This window comes from Chelmon rostratus, chromosome 9 (genome assembly GCF_017976325.1).
Source record: "Chelmon rostratus isolate fCheRos1 chromosome 9, fCheRos1.pri, whole genome shotgun sequence".
Lineage (NCBI taxonomy): Eukaryota > Metazoa > Chordata > Actinopteri > Chaetodontiformes > Chaetodontidae > Chelmon > Chelmon rostratus.
In genome coordinates, this window is record NC_055666.1 from 21,141,912 (window position 1) to 21,162,317 (window position 20,406).

Sequence of the window (20,406 nt, forward strand, 5' to 3'; positions counted from 1 at the left end):
ACAAAAAAATGAAATCATAGCTCACATTTAGAAGTGCAAATTCAAAAAGACCTCCATCAGACGCAGATTATATTCACAGTATTAGATGCTGTTTTGTAGTCCTGCAGTCATGAAACAGACAGAAGTTTATAACATCTCTTTAAGCGTTTGAGGAGGTCAGAGGGGCCACAAGGATTTAATGAGCAGCCCAAATGGGGCTTCCTCCTCTGAGATGTCTCTTCCTGTCTAACCCCAAACCCCCACAACACACACACACAGGCAGAAAAACACATCATATATCATAAGGTCAGAGTAAGTCATTATCTTGGGTAATGCATTGTCCAGTGAGGCAAGACTGTCCACTCTAATCACATTGTCTTTATTTCTGAGGGCAGAGTAAAGTTAGTTTTCCCTTAAGATGAGAATACAGGGTGAATTTTTTAGCCTCCACTAATAGGGAGGGACAACAGGGGAGAAAGGCCAATAAGATTTGACCCACAGCCTAAATGGATCTCAAAGGACTTAATTTAAATAACATTTTCTTGTTTTATTCTTCTCAATCTCCATGCAGCATAAAAATCAAATGAACGGTTGTGTTACTGGTTTAAAGACACTGTGCTGGATTAACTGTGAGACCGCTAACAACTGGTACAAACCTGAAGTGGTCTTCATGGCCAGGCTGAATGTGGCAGGTTCCTCCATTAGAACATGGGAAACTAATGCAGGCATTGATGGGTATTTCACAGTTTTGACCCTGGGGGAGAGGAAAGGACAAGGCAAGTCAAAGGAATTAATAATTGAATATTGGTTATTTTCCTAGTGGAGATAATTTCACTATTCAAACAAAGCCAATATGGCTCATGGATGCTTTCAAATCACTTCAGTTCTTGCACTTTTTTTACACAGCCCCTGTAAGATCATTTCTCCCTCTGGCACAATATTACGTTCTGCTTCTTTCTGCTCTCCCTCTCTGGTTGACAAACAACAAGCAGTGCAAGTAATCAGCTACATGCTAATGATGGAAAACAAAAAGCCCAACTGATGGCTGCCTGGGTGGTGCAAGGGCAAAAGCACCAACGTAACAACTGAATCGATTTTTTTTTGTTTTACAACCTTTTAGGTCTTTGTTTTACAAAAATCACAGTGGATCAATCACATGAAAATCAGATATTTGGATCACTTTCACAACAGCTGACCCACGACAGGGTCACATACAATGTTGTCTGTGAGGTGTTGATATTTTTTCAACAAAAAAGTAAACCAAAGTAGGACCTTTTCTCCACTGCATGCAGACAGTTATCATTTATTTTTTGCACTTGCATTAACAACCAATTTTCTGTTTTTGGACCACAGATTTTTGAATATTTTATCTGCGGTGAAAGAAAATAGCCTGCAGAGAGATAGAGGGTTGAATAAATCTATTCTGGTTGGCTAATCTAAAAATACAGCAATTTCTTAACCACCCACTCTACTTTCCCAATTATTTGTCATTATTGCTCCTTCCCCTCTTACACACACTCCCCATTACCAGCTGACACATACGTATGTCCAGCACTTTGCAGTATTCACACATGTATGCACGACAGCCTGTTACCTTGATGCATGACTCTCCTCACCACACACCTGTTTTCCAAATAACCAGTTTTCACTCGGAACTGTATCGTGTGTCAGAGTCCAACACATACACACACGCTCTCTCCACATCGAGCCCTGCGGCTGTAGTTTTAATTTCAAACCAAACCACTGGACGCTGACACACCACTTCCTCTGATCAAAGCCAAGAAGAAGACATTTATACTTATGTTCCCTCTCCATCCATCTTAATTATTTCCTCCTCTCTTTTCTTTTTCATTGGAGCTATTTGTTCATGTTGCGTTCACTCTCTTTCTCTTCCTACCGCTCACTCCTTCTCACTATTCCTTTCTTTTTAGATCTTTTCTCTCACACCATTTACCCTTTTCCTACTACATTTAACTCTCTTTTCTTTTACATCCATCTCTCTCGATCTCCTGTAGTTTAAGCCTCCCTCACTTCTTTCTCCTTTTCTCTCCCCCTCCTTTGTTCTCTGCTGCTCCTTCTTTGATTCCTCTAACACATTTTAATTAACGTTGTCCCAGTGGACACAGAAAGGAAAACATACACACAGACATGTACATGCACAGGCACACACACACACACACACAGCCAACAGTCCCTGTTTCCCAGCCTGTGACCTTGGCAAGTGATGTTTTAATTAAAAGTGAGATTAAGTCTTTGTCCTGCTGTAAAAGCCTAAAGGTTATGAGATGTGTGTGTACACGAGACCATAAGTGTGTCTTTAAAGCTCTCACACACATGCACACGCAAACGTAGACACACACGAGCCCCACAAAGGCTTGAATCCATTGATCTCTCCACACAAACAAGTAGGTTATCCTAGTGCACACACACATACATGCATCCACACACACACATGCACATGCTCACATGTGCTCCACAAATCTACCGTCCACTAGTAGATTTGCATGTCTCCCTTAATGCAGGGGTCGTGACAATTATTACACCATCTGTCTTTTGATCAGTCAATACCTCCAGTGCAGCCAGCTGCAGTCATCATTTCTCTATTGATGTAAAGGTAGATACATTATGCATGCAAGGCTGAAGCTAAGCCTGATAATACTGCTAATACCACAGGCTTATGCAGCATGGCTATCCATCTATTGGATACCTTTCACTCATGCAGCTGATTCCATGAATCAGGCAGCAAAAGTAAAAGTTTTTCTGCCACCGTGCTGTCTGGGTTCCTTTCACAAGCTTTAGTGAAGAGAGGAACCATCAAATGTGACAGTGTAGGAAGCTGGTACTAGTGATTAGGAGAGCAAGGCACTAACATTGTGAGGGTTCATGCACTGATTTGTCCTGCCTCCACACCTGCTAAAACATATTTCACTGTTGATGAGCCACTTTGGACAAACAGCAAAGAGGATGGTAGAGCTGAGAAAGTTAACATCCAAGATTTACCACAGTATTTTAGCACAGCAATTTGCACACACGCACACACGGAGCTAAATCACATTTACAAGTACCCTTTCACTTGAACACAGTAATAAATCAAAACATTTTTTTTATAGATTTAGGTTTGTGTGTTACGTCAGGGTACCCCATTCTGCTTTAAAGTGTGTCTCTCTGCTGCTGCTTCATGTCTCACCTTGAATCCATACGGACAGGTGCAGTGGTAGGATCCATTAGCATCGGAGACACAGGTGCCATTGTTTTGGCAGGGTGCTGCCAGGCAGGGGGCGCACTTTGACATCAGGCTGATATCTACTGGACCTGAGAAAGAAAATAGAAACAGAAGCATTTGAGAGAAGAAAGGGAGGGATGGGGGTGGATAAGGAGACACACAGGGAGGAAAAGAAAGTGTCAAAGGCAAAAATATTCATATTTTAGTCATATTGTGCTAAAAGGCGCTGATACAGACTTGATTTAATGGATGGTGAGCTAAGAAAAGCCTTACAGGATAAGAAAAATCTGAGTTTAGGAGACCAATAAATGTGATTTGTTTCAGAGGCCAGGGCATGTAGAAGCAAGAGGAGGAGGAAGACGAAGAGAGCATTTGATTCAGTGTGTTCTCATATTTTTTTTTTTCTTGTGTGCAAAAAGTCTACTTCTAAATTCTTTTTCCCTCTGGTTTGATAGCAGTGGAGCCCTGAGGCAGGTAATGTTAGAGGTCGGCTGCTCCTGTACTCTGTTGTGTATGACTGAAATACAGCCGAGGGGACCGGGATTTTTTGTGGCTCATTCTTTATCTATTAGCATAAGATTTCCTCTGCATCACTCATGGAGCTGACCCAAATGCACACACCATCTTAAATGATAGCCCTTAATATATAAAGGCTTGATTGTCTGGCAGGTTCGTTTTAAGAAATAAGAAACATAACAACTGTGCAACAAGTGTAGTATTTACACAAATACAGCACAAAGAGTCTCACTCAAAAAAAAAAAATGATTAGCCTTAAAGCCTTCCAACCCTAATCTAAGATGTTTGATGCCTTTAAGCCTGAAAATGTGTCTCAGTAAACTTGTTTTCAAAGACAATCTCATCAATAGGATGAAGACATGGAAAGGCTGCACAGAACGTTTTAATTTAAACACCAGATGTTTAATCTCTTCATCACTGCTGGAGAAAATCCCAGCATGCACTGGGTGAGAGGCAGGGTACAGCCTGGACTGGTTGCTTGTTTCCCACACAGCTAACACACATAGAAACACGTTCACACTGACAATACATAATCTGCATGTTTTGGGGTTATGGGAGGAGAACCAAAACAACCAGAAACTGCTGAAAAAAGACCCAAGTCCCACTGGGTTGTGTTCAGACCCTGCACTAGCCACTGATCTTCAATGCACATAATCATGCAAATATAAAACCACTGACAGTCCCGCTCACCTAAAACGCTGGCCAGCAGACCGCATAAACACAAAACCCAGACCAGTGGAAGAGAAGTAAATTGGACAAGCCAAAACGCTACGAGGTCAAGAATACTTCAACAATTGAAACAAGTGAAAGGATCAAACCTCTTAAAAATCAGGACTTTGCTGAGATGATGTGACCGAGATGGAAAAGATATAAAGGTTCAGGTGCTACAGAAAGAGTCAGGACTGATTCACTCTCAGTATAATTGATTTTGACATGATTCTTGCTGCCTCTTATTGGTGTTTTGAACACCTTTCTGTGGACTAATCTCACTGAATCCAGGGATTAACCCAGTGCTAAAACGGGTCAACGCTGATATGTATGGACAAATAATAGGATATACTATATCAGCGATGAGACTACTTACCTTTACACTGAAATCTGTTGAGTGGTGTTGTGAGCAGTAGTCTGTCAGCCATGTCTGGTGGTCCAGTACAGCGAGCAATGCCTAAAATACACCCTTAGTTAACATCAACGGCATTCTTCTCTTGTACAGAATGAGATGCATGTCATAGAAAGTGTAATATTTTGGCTCCGGGTATTTTAATGGCATCTTAATTGTCATTTTTCCTTCTTACCAGGCTCTTTAAAGCCAGCCTTGACCCACTGAGACAGCCAGCGCAGGTCACAGTTACAGTACAGGGGGTTGGCACCAAGAGCCCTAGAGAGACACACACAATTAAAAGTGTAATCCAAAACACATCTGATACACTAGCACATGCAGACAGATGTATGGGGCTGTACTCACAGGTGGGACAGGGAGGTGAGGTGGTTGAAAGCTCCTTCTGGTATGGTTGAAAGGTCGTTACCATGGAGAGTGCTGGAGGAGAGAGAAATAGAGAGCAAAACAAGAGTGTATATGAATATTAAACACAAAACTGACCTTGTTACAAATTCAAGAGGTCACTTTTTGACCCATTGTTAATTTTAATGTGTAGTTAATTAATTTGATGAACTATTGAGTGTTTCTTTGTAATCACCCTTTTTGCAGCAAGGAGAAGAAAGAGAAACAGTGTTTTGACCTTTTCCTCCAGCCCAGGATGCTACTACAATGCTAGTACTCATCTACTTACTCCCATACTGGTACTTATGCTGCCACTATCACTTCTACTGCTACTGCACTTATATTGACACAGGTGCTACTATTAACTGACTGGTGTGTATAAAGATCAAACTGTTGAAGCTACATTTAAGTCACCATAGATTACAAATGCATTATTTTTTACAATAAATATCTAGACAAACCTGCTGTCTCATATCCATCATATCAGAAGTAAATGAAACTGACAGGGCAGCTGCCTAATACTCCATTTTCAGAAAACTAATACACCAACCCTGACTAGCTGCATGCTAAATTATTTAAATTATTTGTGGTTCCTCAGCTGCAGACACACCATCATCCCCTTCTATAATGGAAAATGAATAAAATATTTATGAAAGAATAACACAAAATAAACAGAAAGCTTATTTTCATTGTTGGGCAATAAAGCTTGTCCTGGTCTCTGAATGGAATATAAACTGTCTCATATGGTCATCTGGCAGACTATGGTGTGTGTGTGTGTGTGTGTGTGTGTGCATGCATGTTTGTGTGCATGTGTGTGTAAAAAAACTTTGTCACAGGGACAAACTGCAAGCTGTGATGTGTATCGGTGTGAGCATGTGCCTTTCTGCTTTGTGCCTTTGGGTTTTTGTGTACGTGTTTGTGTGTGTAGATGTGTGTGTGTATGTGTGTCTGAAACTTTTGTCTCCAAGGGCTGAGAGACTGCAGTGTGTGTGTGTGTGTGTGTGTGTGTGTGTCCTTTGTGTGGCGCCATTTGAGTGTGTTGCCTGCTGGATATAAGTTCACATTCCATTAGAGCGAAGGGCTGTAGCAGGGGACAGCTATCAAACCACCACTATTGGAAAAGTGTGTGTGTGTGTGTGTGTGCGTGTGTGCTTTTGTGTGCATAATTCAGTGTGCGCATGTTCAGGTCAGTGTGTACCAGAGTGCATGCAAGTTTGTGCATGTCCGTGCAACTTAACGTGTTTGCGTGCATCACTTTGTGCGCGTGTGTGTTTGTGCATCTGTGTTTGGTGGTCTAACAGCCCCCGCGTAAGGCTGGCCCAGAGGGGGTTGTGGGTAATGAGGAAGTGACAGTGATGGCTGCCTGGCAACCAGTTGCTATGCGGGGGCAGAGAGGGATCAGTCCCCACGGCAACATCAACTAAAATGAAAGGAAGAAAGGAGGGAAGAGGAAAAAAAAGCGATCACTAAACTTCTGCAAGGTGAAAGCCTCATAAGAGACACAGTCAATAAATAAAGAAAAGGCCAGAAACAAAGGTGACTTCTTGGAGGGCGAAACACTGACTTTTTCTTTCTGAACGGTGGCTGAAGATCAGGAAGAAATATGCACAGAGAATAATAAAGGTACAGATTTCTCATGTTAATGTTGGGTTTAAGTTTTAAATTCATTTGTTATGAATGTGAAATTCTACCAGCACATCTTTATCTTTAATGTTGAGCCAACAGTATTACGAAAATACAGTAGTTAAGGCTGTCAGCCTCAACGCTGCCATTGTGACCACAGCAAGAGCTTTTAGACTTTCCCACCACAGTGCAGATAGTAGAAGCCAACGTACTATTCAGTGCAGCAAAAAAGAACAGTAACAGCTTTGTCTTTGAAATAAAAAACATCAGGGATTATAGACAAAGAAGTTTTCTTTTTAAGAGCCACTGACTCTCGCCACAACAAAAGCTGTAAAGATTAAATAAATAAATAATCCTGGTTTGAATGACCCAGAGTAACCGACACTGCAGATCTACTTTTCTGTGCAGCAATAGAGAAATTCCATTCACCTCCATCTAAACTCCACCTATTTGGGTGGAGTTGTAAATCTCAGAGGCAGATATTAGAAATAAATTACCTTTAAGAGTGTCTTAACACCTTCTTAAAAACTTGTTTATGCTGACCTCTAGTGGTTTAACTCCTCTCCTTGTTGCAGTGATGCACAGGTGTACTCCAGGACCACACTCAACCACACCCATCAGTGATGGTGAAACAGTCTTGAAACTTTTAACCAGAGAGGGCGCCAAAAACAGCTTTTCAATCTGTTACTCTTTAACCACATATTTATTTAAGATACTGAGACATCACAGTTAAATTAACAGCAATACCTGATTGTCTAAGGATGCTACAGATGGCAGGTGTACCGAGGCTGTCACTGAGCAATGAAGGTGTAAGTGTGTGGTCATATGAGTGTGTGTGTACAGCAGACACGGTGTGTGTATCTATCTGCTCGCATGTGTGTGAGAGGACGGTCCGACAGCAATATTAATGTGCACATTGTGCGTGTGCACATGTGGGCTTGTGAGACAGAGGGTGGACAACCAGATGGATGAGTGAGAGAAACAGAGGCTGAAGGTCGATTCGTCAAACACAAAACAGAGTGGCAAGAGAGAGACAGAGTGAGAAAGAGGGGGACAGAGAGAGGAGAGAGAGAGACAGAAACAGAGGGAGAGAAAGAGCGAGGAGAGAAAGAGAGAGAGAGGGGGGGCGAGACAGACAGAGACAGAGACAAAGAGAGACAGAGACAGAGAGAGAAGAGAGACAGACAGACAGAGAGAGAAAGAGAGAGAGAGACACACACACACACAGAGACAGACAGTGAGAGAGACACAGACAGAGAGCGATATATATAGAGAGAAAAGGGACACTAGGGGAGAGAGGGGCCAGAGCATGCAGATTGAGAGGGAGTATTAAAGAGGAGATGAGAGATTGTCACTTTTATCTTTTTTAGTACCCTGAAACAACAAATGATTGGGTGGCTGTGACTCATTTTGTGACTGGGTCTTAACATGGCACTCGGCCTGGCACCAGGGGAGTGATTAAACTTTGATTTAGCCCAGTACTATAACTAGCAAAGGGGAGTGTATGAATATTGAATCCACTGCGGCACTTGAAGATGAAGCTTGCTACTCACAGCAGGCGAAGCGCCTTGAGCCCGTCAAAGGCATGAACCGGGATGCAGCGAATCTGGTTATAACTCAGGATGCTGGAAGACAGAGGACACGAACAAGGTCACGAGATTTAGAGTCTGTTTTTCACACCATTACTTCTTTCAATATGCTAATTTTCATATTATTTTCTCTTGTATTTCAGACTACATTCATGTAAACACAGAAATTACATAGCGGGGCCAAGAAAATAAAGAGACAAAGAAGATGGAAGACATGAGAGGTGACGCAGCAGACTTGGTTTTACAATAACTTAGTACAGAACCTGTAGCCACTGCAGGTTAAACAAGGGGAAATAAACATGGGAGCCACATTTTAAATTAAGTAGAAAAAAACAGGCAGAGGAAAAAACTGCCAGAGGCAAAGCTGAGGCTTTTAGAAAGTCAAACTCCCACAACACAGTTAAGTTTTATCTTTTAAAACTGCTAATTAACCAAAAATTAAGTTCAACAATGAATGAAAGTGAAGGAGACAAAAATTTAAGGACAGAATTCTGATCAGGGTCAAATGAGATCAAGTTGGCCATTTCAGGGTGTCATCATTTTAACATAATTAAGCACAGAGCCCAATAATGATCCTGTAAAAAGCTGACTGCTGCTGTCTGATATCTTTAAGACAACAGTAGCCTAGAAAATTGGTTCTCAGCGTTTCTTGGCTCATGACGCACTACAACTCATCATAATTACTGATTTTCAAGATCCCTAAAGGTGTCTCAGAGGAACAGGGGGGAAATAAACCCCAGATCCTTCACATCTCCAACTTCAGGTTAACAACTGGCGAAGAAGTTAGAAAAAGGAGCCCAAAAGCCAATAAATCCACAGATACAATTTCCAAAATCCGATGTGGAAAGTGGAACACTCTCCCCTTCCTCTACCTCTTCAACACTTGGCAAGGTGTGCTTGAGCAAGGCATTTAACTGAGAAAGTGTTCCACTGATGCTATCTGGGGCTAACAGTAGAGGCCTGTGGCTGCACTGGGCAGCTCCCAGGCGTGAATGAGTGCAACTCAATGAAATATGAAACAGGGCGTTGCTGGAAAAGAGCAAATATGCACAGTCAACTTTCCATGGACACACAAAATCCAGGTACTGTAATAGATAAGACTGATCAGCTAATGCCACAAGTTTAAAATCACTCCGACAATAAAAGGAACTTGCATGTAAGACAAGAAAGGGGGAATTTAAGAGGAGCTAAAGCAGATTATAATTGAACAGATTCACTGAGCGGGTGGCAGAGAAGTGAAAGAAAAGTTTTGAGAACTTTTAGGAAAGCAATATACCACATGTGTATGAGCAAAGAGATGAAAGAAGAGGACGACACAGGAAGACGATACGAGAGGAGCTTGAGATGAGACAGCGGAGACAGTGGGGAGGAAATAGAGGAAGAGAGAGAGGAGTGAGGCCATATTTAAGGTGTAAGGAAGACAGAAGAGGAAAAGCTAAAGAGGGAGAATGAGAAAGTCGAAATGAGAAGGAGAGAGAAAAATGAAGACAAAGAAAAGAAATGTGAGAGAAAAGAAGAAGAGGAAGCAGGAAAATATGAGCGAGAGGAGAGAAGATAGCCCGATTAATCAGAGTTAAGAGAAGAAAACACTGATTTATCTGGTGGTTTTAACCTTACGCACGCACACACACAGCCCATATATGACATCAGTCATGGGCAAGGAAGTGTGTATGCGTGGCTGGGTGTGTGCGTTGCCATGGTGACTTACAGTGTGGCTAGTTGAGTCATGTTGCTGAAGGTGTAAGGGGCCAACATGCTGATGCTGTTGTTGCTCAGGTCTCTGTATAGATACAAGCATTCGGTAAATGCACACAGACAAACACACACAGGCTGAACATGCTGCATATATACATGTCAGGTTTCCAAACAGGACACTGCATGAGCATCCTGTTCAAGGTTATGTGAGTGGTACGTACACCAGTGACAGCTGCTTCAGGACTGCCAGCTCCTTGGGCACAGATGTCAGCATATTACCCTCCAGGTAACTGCAAGGAAGGGTGCAGAGTTAATGAAGTATGCATTACATATATATACTGTATATACACAAACATAGGCCTGTGGGGGCGAGAAAATTGCAATAAAGCACATAAAAGTTGAAGGTGTGTAACTTTGGTCACATTAAGTGTGGGAGACGTGGGCGGAAGAGAGGAGTGGGGTGTGAGTTTGGGCTGGAATGATGTGTCGTGCACCTTTATATGGCACATTTACATTTACCAGAGGAGCGTGGTGCCTTCTGTCTTATATTTTCTGACGTTCAGCTGTGTGATATGTGAGTCTGATCAGCTACAAACTAAACAGGGTAAGAATTAAATGAATAGTTTGGCACTTTGGGAAATACTTTTATTTGCTTTTTTCCAATTGTTTAATGAGAAGAAGTTACACTTAGCCTGAGCTGAGCTGGAGCCAGGAGGCATATTAGCTTAGCACAGCTTAAAGACAGGAAGCAGGGGGAGGCAGCTAACATGGCTATCTCCAAAGTTCAAAACATCCACCCAGCACACCTGGAAGCCTCACAGTGACCACAGGACTCTGGGTAGTCACTGCACCTGACTGCTGTTTGTCAAAAAATAACTTCAGCACATATTAACTCCCAGTGAAACCAAAAGCTGTGAGTGCAGCTTCGAGTGCAGACTGACAAACACTAAAACAAGGTGTTGTGAGCTTCAGACGTGTTGGTATGCATATTTTTGGCCTTTGGGCAGAGCTAGAACATCTGATGTCCTACTTCCAGTCTTTATGCTAAGCTAAGTTGGCTGCCTCCTGACCAAACATAAATTTTCCTTTCAATACTGTTTTGCTTTCATCTGATTTGGGTAGATTTTAGCAGCAAAGAGGGAAAGAAAAAAGAGGATTTGGACCCAAATGTTCAGACACAAATGTGGTAGGTCATGTATGGCATCAGACAAGTAAAGTAAATGTTGATTTTTGACACTGTTGTCATTTCAAGTTATCCTGAACAACCATGTAAAGCTGGGATTCCAGCAACGACGCTGCATTTTGTGCATAAGCAAATGACTGTGGTGGATTATATCTCTGAATTCAGCAGACAGCCGACCAAGACGGGACAAGATGACAAGATAAGAAGTGTTGGGGAGTGAACCTGTCCAGCTGAGGAAGAGGAGGAGGAGGGAGGCACTAACAACAGTTTCATAATGCAGCTTTAAAAACATATTCCAAGCAGTGCAAATGCACAGTATTTACCTGCTGATCCCTCACACACAGCACACACACACTTTCCATGAGCTGCTGCTTTCTGCTCCTCTCTCTCTCAGGTCATAAGTAGGTCATGTGGACAGTATGATGGAGTGTCTCCTTCAGCCTGATCAATACCTAATCACTGATATTGACCTGCAGAGCAGGCCTATTTCACAGCATGAGGGGTTTCTGTGTGTGAGTGTGTGTGCGTGTGTGTGTGTGTGTGTGTGTGTGTGTGGGTGGGTGAGTGCGTGTGTATGTGCAATTATTCACCTTCCCACAGGAGATTTTGTTCCTACTTTCTTCTAAATTTCTTAATCTTGATTAACATTGTTTTACCCTTGTTTTATCCCACATCAATTCTTACAATTACTATCATTATAGACATTTCCTTTATTGGTCTCTATTACAGGGATTTCGACGAGCCGCAAATTAGCGTTGAAGCAGTTCCACGATGTAGCAGCTGTAATATACAGGAAAATCATTAGGCAAATGCACGATTAAACGTATTATTGTTTGTTTTAGTTCATTAGAAATGCAGGCATATTTTGTTACTCTCTAGTCAGAGTCTCTTTGAATCAAGCTTGTACAAACCTTGACTGCTCTAGCAAATCAAGGGGTCCCTGGCTTCTTCAGAGATTATGCAACATTATAACAAACTGAATATTTTTAAAATGAAATTCTTGAAATATTTTTGGATAAGCCAATGACACTTTCTGGAATCCCCTTTCAGCTGTGTGTACCTGTTCTGACAGTCTCCCTGCCTTTCTGTTTGTCAATATAATGTATTAGACTGTATTTAATTGTGGATTGTAGATGTGGTTTAAATATCTGCAGTGATTCACAGATTTATGACATCAACATCCAAACAAACACATAAACACACAAGAACCTGCATTACTCACTTTGCCTATAAACCCATCAAGTCACACAGAAGGAAAAAGAGAGAGAAAGAGTGTGTTTGTGTGTGTATTCACCAAATGGTTTGTTAGTTCCTGAAGCAGCAGAGGGCAAACTGCTGCATCAATATTGCACTGCAGCAATGTGTGACTGTGTGTGTGTGTGTGGTACTGACTTTGTATGTTACTGGAGAGTAAAAATTGGCAAAAAATGCTAATTTTGTAAATGCATGCTGGCACGTTCGTTGACACTCGTACGTCTGTATATTTGAACAAAAGTGAATGTGTACATCCTTGTGTTTGAGTTTGTACGTGTATGTGTGTGCGTGCGTGCGTGCACGTGTGACTCACAGCTCCGTGGTGTCCTTGGGAATGCCCTTGGGCAGAGAGTGCAGCCCTCTGTTGCTGCATCGCACCACGCCGTCTGAGCACGTGCAGACGTCAGGACAACCAGACCCAGGAAGACAACCATTATCCTCAGCACCTGGAGACAGAGAGAGAGTAAGAGAGAGAGAGAGAGAGAGAGAGAGAGAGAGAGAGAGAGGGATATTAGGGATAGACAAAGAGAAAGAAGGAGAGGGAGGAAAGAAACACAGGGAAGGACAGACAAATTCAAAAATGGACAGAGGTGAGAGAGAGAAAAAGAGCAACAGCCAGAGGGAGGAGGCAGGAGGAAGTGAGACAGGTGAGGGCAAAAGGAGGAAGAGAGAAAAACGAGTAAAGGCAACCAAAGAGAGAGAAAAAGAGGGATACAGAAAAAGACCAAACTGTAAGTGAGGCACATGGTCAATGCCACGCAACTATGCACTCAGCACTTTTAAAGAGTACTTTACAATCCATATCAAATGACCAGGGGCTGCTAAAATCAGCTACACTGGTGTGTTTCAACAGCTGGCTCAGGACCTGCAGGCAGGTCACAGTGATATTAAAAGCGCTCAGATGATTCTGGAGAAACACTGAGCAGATGTTGATGGGATGGCCTGCAACAGCTTCCAAAAGTCATGTCAATACAACAGCACAAGGAAAGTTGTCGCAGCACCTGCAGTCATCTACGGCTACTCTTAATTTAACCCTTTTGAGGACTTACTTCTCTATTACAAATTTCTCTCTATTTCTGGGGAACCTGCAGCTGGTGCATGTTCTCTCGACGCAACAGGTTTTTTAAAAATGGTTCGGTCAAACTGAACAGTTGTGCTGGTAGAAAGCTAAATTCCACGCACACATGCACACAAACACATGGCAGGAATAAAAAACATGCGACTGATTGTAATCATCTAACACTCAGAGATAAGAAGGATCACAGACTAAGAGTGTTGTTCTTGGCCTAAAACGTCTTCCATTTCCTTGACTGACAGACAAACACGCTCACTGCTTTAATCTAGAGCTGGAAGGCAATGGCTGAACCGTGGTCCCAAATGTAAAACAAGCCGAGTTCAAACCATAATGAAGGATAATGAAGACTGGACTCTAAGCCAATCATAACACTACTGCAATGTGCATGTGTGTACTTGTGTATGTAGAGGAAGGAAGATTAGGAATGAGAAAGTTTATAGTGTCGTGTACTTTGTGGTGCATTTGTGCCCTCTTGCCTGCACTAATATACACGCATGTGTGTAACTGTAAGTGTACGCACATGCACATGCTGAGTGTGGTGCACATTTAGTTTGTTAAATAGCCATCTCCCCCTGTCCTGTGGCCATTTTCTCGTTCACTTTGTAGTTTCCTAATTGTGCTAATGTCTAAATGTCGAATAAATGGCCGCTTACGTGCCCGTGTGTTGAGCAGTGTGTGTACCCGTGTGTGTCTTTGCTGATGTGTGGAGCTTGTGAGTCCACTGGGAGGTGTAGCCGTGGGCTGACTCACTCTACAGTTGGCTGATTGAACTAACATCTAAATGTGCGCTAAATATCTTCTCACAAATTCAATTAACTTTACCTTTCCCCCGGCTGCCTCTGGACAACTTAACAGTCATTTTACTCGACTATAAATAGACCGGACACGTGGACCTTGTGTGTTTCTTTGCTTCTATTCTTTTGAGAACCAGTTTGAGATTTACACCTTAAGAGTGTGGTCGTTTTACCATCGCGAGGAGGTTATGTTGCCCCTGTTTGGTAGTTGGTTTGTCTGACAGTCAGCAGGATGTCTTCAAACCTTTGAGGATGGCTGGGCCTTGAGCCAGAAAACAATTGATTTGATGTCGGCGTTGATATACAGTACGTCTTTGATTTCCATCATCAAGCGATGGCGCTTGACTATGAGATGAAAATAATCCATATTAAATTGTAGGTTTACAAGGTCAAAAAACACACTAACATACATTTTGCGCAAATTATTTTCTGCAGTTTAGGTTTGTCATGCCGCTCCTCAGTCCTTACAGATTCATTCACATTTATGATTTTCTGTTTCTAGTTTAAACTACAGCTCGGATTAGCATAGAGTTAGGATTAGACATTTAATGTAACCATTGCAAGGTCCTCATAAGGACAGAAGCACAAGCGCTTGAATGTGGTATCAGCCATTCAAATTTATGTTTAAAGGTAGATATGTGTGTGTGTGTGTGTGTCCGTATGCTCACGATGCAACAATGAATATTAAGATCTGATACCATCTTAGAGTTTCCTTACTTGAGCCAACCCAGCTAACTACTTTCCAAAGTCATTTTCAGTAAATGGTTGCAGCACAGGAAATTAGAAAAGTGTAATGAATTCAAAGAAACTCAGGAGGGAGAGAGAAGCCGAACGAGATGGAAAGAGAGAAAGAGGGGAGATCGAAAAGAGTTTCGAGTGTAAAGCCGTAAAGAATGAAAAAGGGCAAAAGAGAAAGAAAGCTGTAATAGACAGGAGAGCCAGACCACACTTTGTCTGTGGCGTCAAACTTGGCGGCCAAGCCGGCGGCCTAAGTCGCTATAGGCAGACATCGTCGTGGTAACAGCAACGTCACTGTAGAAACCACAAGCTGATGTCATCTATGGCTGCTGTTTGCCAGCGGTTACTGATCATTCTGTCCTCACAGTGCCCCGCTGAGGATGTACACGTGTGTGTGTGTGTGTGTGTGTGTCAGTGTGTGTGTGTGTGTGTGTGAGTGTGTGAGCGTGTGTCTGCTGGCTGAAGACATGGCATGATTGAAGTTTTTGCAACGAGTATCTGAAAGTATTGTTGAAGCTTGACACATGAAGATACACCCACTTCAGTCGAGTCTAGCACGAACCAAAAGACTTGACACACCCTCATTGTGATATTAGTACAATGGCCTCTAGAACAGCTGATTTTTCTTGTGTTTTACGGAGATTTAGGAATTAGGGCTTAGTCTTAGACAATTAGGGCACTGACCGCACTCAATTTAATGCAAAAATGTAGTTGTAACTACATGAAGACTATTATCTTTTGAGCTTTTGCTCACTGCTCACCGCTCCACTGCAGTAAAAATCTCCACTTAAAAAATTTCCTTCCTCCCATGACTAACCTTAACGTCTCACAAAAGACTTTAAAAACCTTTAAAGTCATGCGAGCGCATAATCAGCAAACATGAAACAACTTTCCTTGAGGAAGCGTCTAAAATGTCTTTTTTGAAAAATTGAGAAAACATTTCGTAACTTTGATGAGTAAACATGACGAGAAAACAGATTTAATTTGCCTTTCAATCGCTTGATCGTGCTCTTATCTGTACAGGACAAACAGACGCTGAGTGACACATGTCATTTGGTTTCAGGAATCAGGCTGTGACCTTTCTGGTGTCCTGATACTCCACTGTAGTGGTGAATGCTATCCATAATTCTATACATTTCCTACAGGATTTCAGGTTTTCTCTTTGTAATGTTTTATGTGGAAGCACTGGCAAGCGAAGTAAGAGCAGAGCGAGAGAGAGGCTCACCATCGCATGTGAAGTCTGGGGTAGCCACATCCTGGATGGGGATCTCCTTCAGGAAGGCTGGTTTCTGACAGCGAGGGTTTCCACTGACCACCCTGGTCTTCTTAAGCCATTGACCCAGCCAGGCCAAATGGCAATCACACACATACGGGTTGGACAGGAGGTTACTATGAAAATAAAGGCAGACACAGAAGGAAATCATTGAAGCAGGGTCAGTGCAAAACACAGAAAAAGGACACCAGAACATAAATTATTCCACAATATAATGAATCCATCGTGCCAAAGTGATGCACATTTGCTAAATCTAAATGTTTTCCCTGAATTTTGCCCTCATGAATAAAATATTGATGCATAAATTCTGTGAGTAAGAAGATGGCATCCATCGAGACAACCTGTACTCACTACAAATGTACAGACAGGGCCTATAATAAGACTGTCGCATACAGAACAGTGCAACAAAACTGACAGCAAAACAGAGACACAAGGCAAACAAGAGAGATTACTCACTACTAATTTCATGAGCCATTCCCAATTATAACAATAATGACAGAAATTTGTATGGAGAATATTTGTATACACTGCCAACCACATCGATATAACTGCAGTTTTTTGGTCAGTCATAACTTGAATACATTTAGATGGAAGACAAAGAGAGAAAGTGAAGGAGATTGAACAAAAGCGAGCCAAAGAGAAAAGGTTATCAGCTGTTTTTATTCATTCTGCAAAGTGCAAGAGAGATGGTGAATGAAGAAGAAAAGGTGGCAGAGTGAGAAATTGTAAGAGACAGAAAAGAGAAAAGGTTAACTGTACAATTTATTCATTTTTGATCACGTCTCATTGCATTTTGTTGCTTTTGTAACACTGCTCATGTAATATTTATTCTGAACCATATTTAAACTGAATGCGGTGGGGGGAGGGATCAGCAGCACATACAAGACAGGCTCTATACTTGAGCTGAGGCTGCTCGAGCCATCTTAATTCTGCAAGCAAATCCGGGCTGGGCAAGAAATACCAAAGGTGTTGTCTTCTGTTGGAGCCCATTTTCTTATTAACTTTACAGAAATGCCCTGGCTGCTGCAGCTTAAACAAAAGTTTCAACAAAATGAAATATACAAATGAGTCCTGGAAACGATTTTTTGAAGGCAACTCTAGCATACAACTCCCTGGTTTTGTGATGGAGCTGTGACATTTTCTTCTGCGCAACAATCAGTGATAACTTTCAAAATATCAACAGTCAGTTGTGGTAAAAAAGAAAAAGATTTAGAGGTGCTCTTACATGAGGTGGTGTAACAATATGAGGAGTTTCCTGAGAAATTCGTTCCTTTTTCCTACAATCCACTGACAAGAAAGCATAAGCTTTGATAGTCCAACAATTAGTGTATTAAAAGTCACATGTATCTGTCTAATGATGATGGTGCGCCTCCCACATCGTGTCAAGAGATGTGCAGGTGACTTATTGCCTTTCACAGCGTTTCACTGCTGAACTAATAAAGCTGAAGGTTGCTGTTTGTGCTACAATATTAATGGTGTGCTGCTATAGATAGGGACGAGTTATTTCCTCATTTCCTTGTAATGAATTGACCTCGCTGCGTGTCAGCCAGACCTAAGCTAAATCCCTTCCTTCCTTTTCAATGTGTTAATCTTTTAATTAAATGGAAAAAAAAAAAACCCTGTTGGGAAACAATGCACTAAAAATGGAGACAGATGTTAGAAATAATAGGAGTGAGACAGAAAAAGAGAAAAGAGAGAAACAGAGGAAAGATAAGGAGCTGATGAGAGGAAGTTTTAGCAACAGAAGCTCTAGAAATAAAAACTATCCATCTTTCTTTCAGGCGCAAACAGCAGGCAGGTGTTGCATGCAAAATCAAGTGTTACTACAAGGTCAGTGAAAAAAAAGTGAATTGAAAAATGATGGGGATGAGGGTAAATAATATCTTTCCATTTTTGTAGTGATAATCACTGACAGCCTCACTGAGCACACATGAGTTTATGCAACAATGCATCCATCCATCCATCCTCCCTCTCCACCGTCCCTGTTTTCCCTTTTCTTGTTTCCCACCTTGCCTCCCAAAAGACTCAAGCGCAAACTTGAATCAAGGATGACAGGTACATAGCAGGACAGAGAGCAAGAACAAAATGCAGAACAAAGGAAGGGAGCATGGAGGAGAAGAGAGACAGAGTCAAGAGGGTGGGAGGAGAAGCTTTTTTTGGATTGACATGTCTGCCTGTTCACAGTTAGAAAAAATATATGAAAGTCAAGAGAAAATCTATTATTTACATCCCTCACATCGGAGTGGTCAGAAGACGGAAGAAGAAAAAGAAAACACGCACACACAGTCATGTTTCCATCACTTTTGGGGACATAGACTTACAAAGACAGATTTATTGGAGACTTACCCTAGAAATTCCCATAACCACCACTATCATAACCTGAAACCTAACCTTAGTCTAAGCCTAAAGTTAACCCAAAAAGGTAGCCGAGACCCCACAATGTGCCTGTGTAAACACATTCATGTCCCCACAAAGTGATGAATATGTGTTCACAGTCTACACACACACACTCACACAGACACTCTCTCTCTCTGTCTCTCTCTGTCTCTCTCTCTCTGTCTCCTTTCTAACAATAATGTTGTGTGGCAGGTTGATACTTTAACTTCATGACAGTTGTATCTGTACTTTTCTGCTCACACACACCCACACACACACACACGCACACACTCACACACATAATGTAAAATAATATGTGATCTAAGAATTTGTGTGTCTATGTGTGTCAAATGTCCTGGGATCCAGACCTCCAATCGATAATGATGAATCTGTGCAAATGTGTGTGTGTGTATGTGTGTGTGTTGCATGGTTGATAACTCCCAAAGCAGGGCTACAGTCTGAAAAATAACAGGATAGACACAGAGAAAGAGAGACAGAGATAAAAAAAAAAAAAGCAGCAAGGACAATGGAGGGGGAGATTCAGATAGATTTGAAAATGGACAAAAAGAGATTGTGGCACACGTTGAGAAAATAATGGCACGGAAAGAACAAAAAACAAAAAAATAAGCACTAGAGAGAAAGCCGCCAGATATACTCACATGGTGGACAGGGAGTGCAGGGTGGAGAAGGCTCCTGGGGCGATGCTGGAGATCCTGTTGTCGTACAGCGACAGCAGACGCACTGAGCTCAGACCCGTGAACGTACTGTTGTCAATGCAGCTGATCTGGTTACTGCGCAGCATTCTGGAAACACACATATCATGTTCATTCAGTAAGTGAAAGCTGCACACACTGTTTGTACATTTTGTTTGAACACGAAGACTAAAATCTAGTGTTTTAAAACCTTCACTCCAGAGTCTCATGCTTCTTATGTCGCTTAAAGCTGAAACATTAAAGAATCGATTATACTCTTCATTTTCCTTTTACCTGATGGATGTTTTTTGACAGGCAGTCTCACTGTTTGTCCTGATGAAAAAATTAGGCTAATGAAACAGTTTGTGTATGGATGAAAAATAACAAATTTGCATGCAGAATTTGGGCGGGTAAAAAAGACAAAGAGGATAAAAGAACAGAACCTGTAATGACACGGATAAAAGATAAAAGAGAGAGCAGGGGTAAATTCAAACCAGTCCCCATAGGACAACTGTGACACAGGCTGTAATATGACATTTGCTTTTGACATGCAGTCATGTGGGACCAGGCTAACTGAGTTAGTTAGCATTAGCAATCTCTGGGACAGGCTAATGTAGTTAGCAAGGCTATTACTGGAGCAGGGAGCCTCTTAACATAATACAGAGACAGCCACGATGCCATTAGAGAGTCATTAGCCAGCATATATATACATGATAGCATTAGCTAGTCATTACTGAGCCTACACAGACAACATTAGCTCATGATTTCGTACACTATCCTGTAACCCCTAATTGGAAGCTAGCCTATTTATGGTGGATGCCCAAATTAGAGGAACAACAATATGCTGTCATTAGCCTTGATTTCAGGGTGAGTGAGTAAACAATCCTGGTCCTCT

General features: G+C 41.9%; 1 protein-coding gene across 1 annotated transcript in view; it reads right to left on the bottom strand.

The window, feature by feature from the left end:
* Nucleotides 1–20,406, bottom strand: part of slit3 (slit homolog 3 (Drosophila)) — a 241,586-nt gene that overhangs the window by 25,966 nt on the left and 195,214 nt on the right. Inside the window, exons 18-28 of the mRNA XM_041943676.1 lie at nt 19,479–19,622; nt 16,396–16,559; nt 12,877–13,009; nt 10,348–10,416; nt 10,140–10,211; nt 8,396–8,467; nt 5,184–5,255; nt 5,014–5,096; nt 4,803–4,883; nt 3,167–3,291; nt 636–733 (exon numbers count right to left, since the gene is read on the bottom strand). Of these exons, the coding sequence (XP_041799610.1) occupies nt 636–733; nt 3,167–3,291; nt 4,803–4,883; nt 5,014–5,096; nt 5,184–5,255; nt 8,396–8,467; nt 10,140–10,211; nt 10,348–10,416; nt 12,877–13,009; nt 16,396–16,559; nt 19,479–19,622 (1,113 nt within the window). The remainder of the gene's footprint in view (nt 1–635; nt 734–3,166; nt 3,292–4,802; nt 4,884–5,013; nt 5,097–5,183; nt 5,256–8,395; nt 8,468–10,139; nt 10,212–10,347; nt 10,417–12,876; nt 13,010–16,395; nt 16,560–19,478; nt 19,623–20,406) is intronic.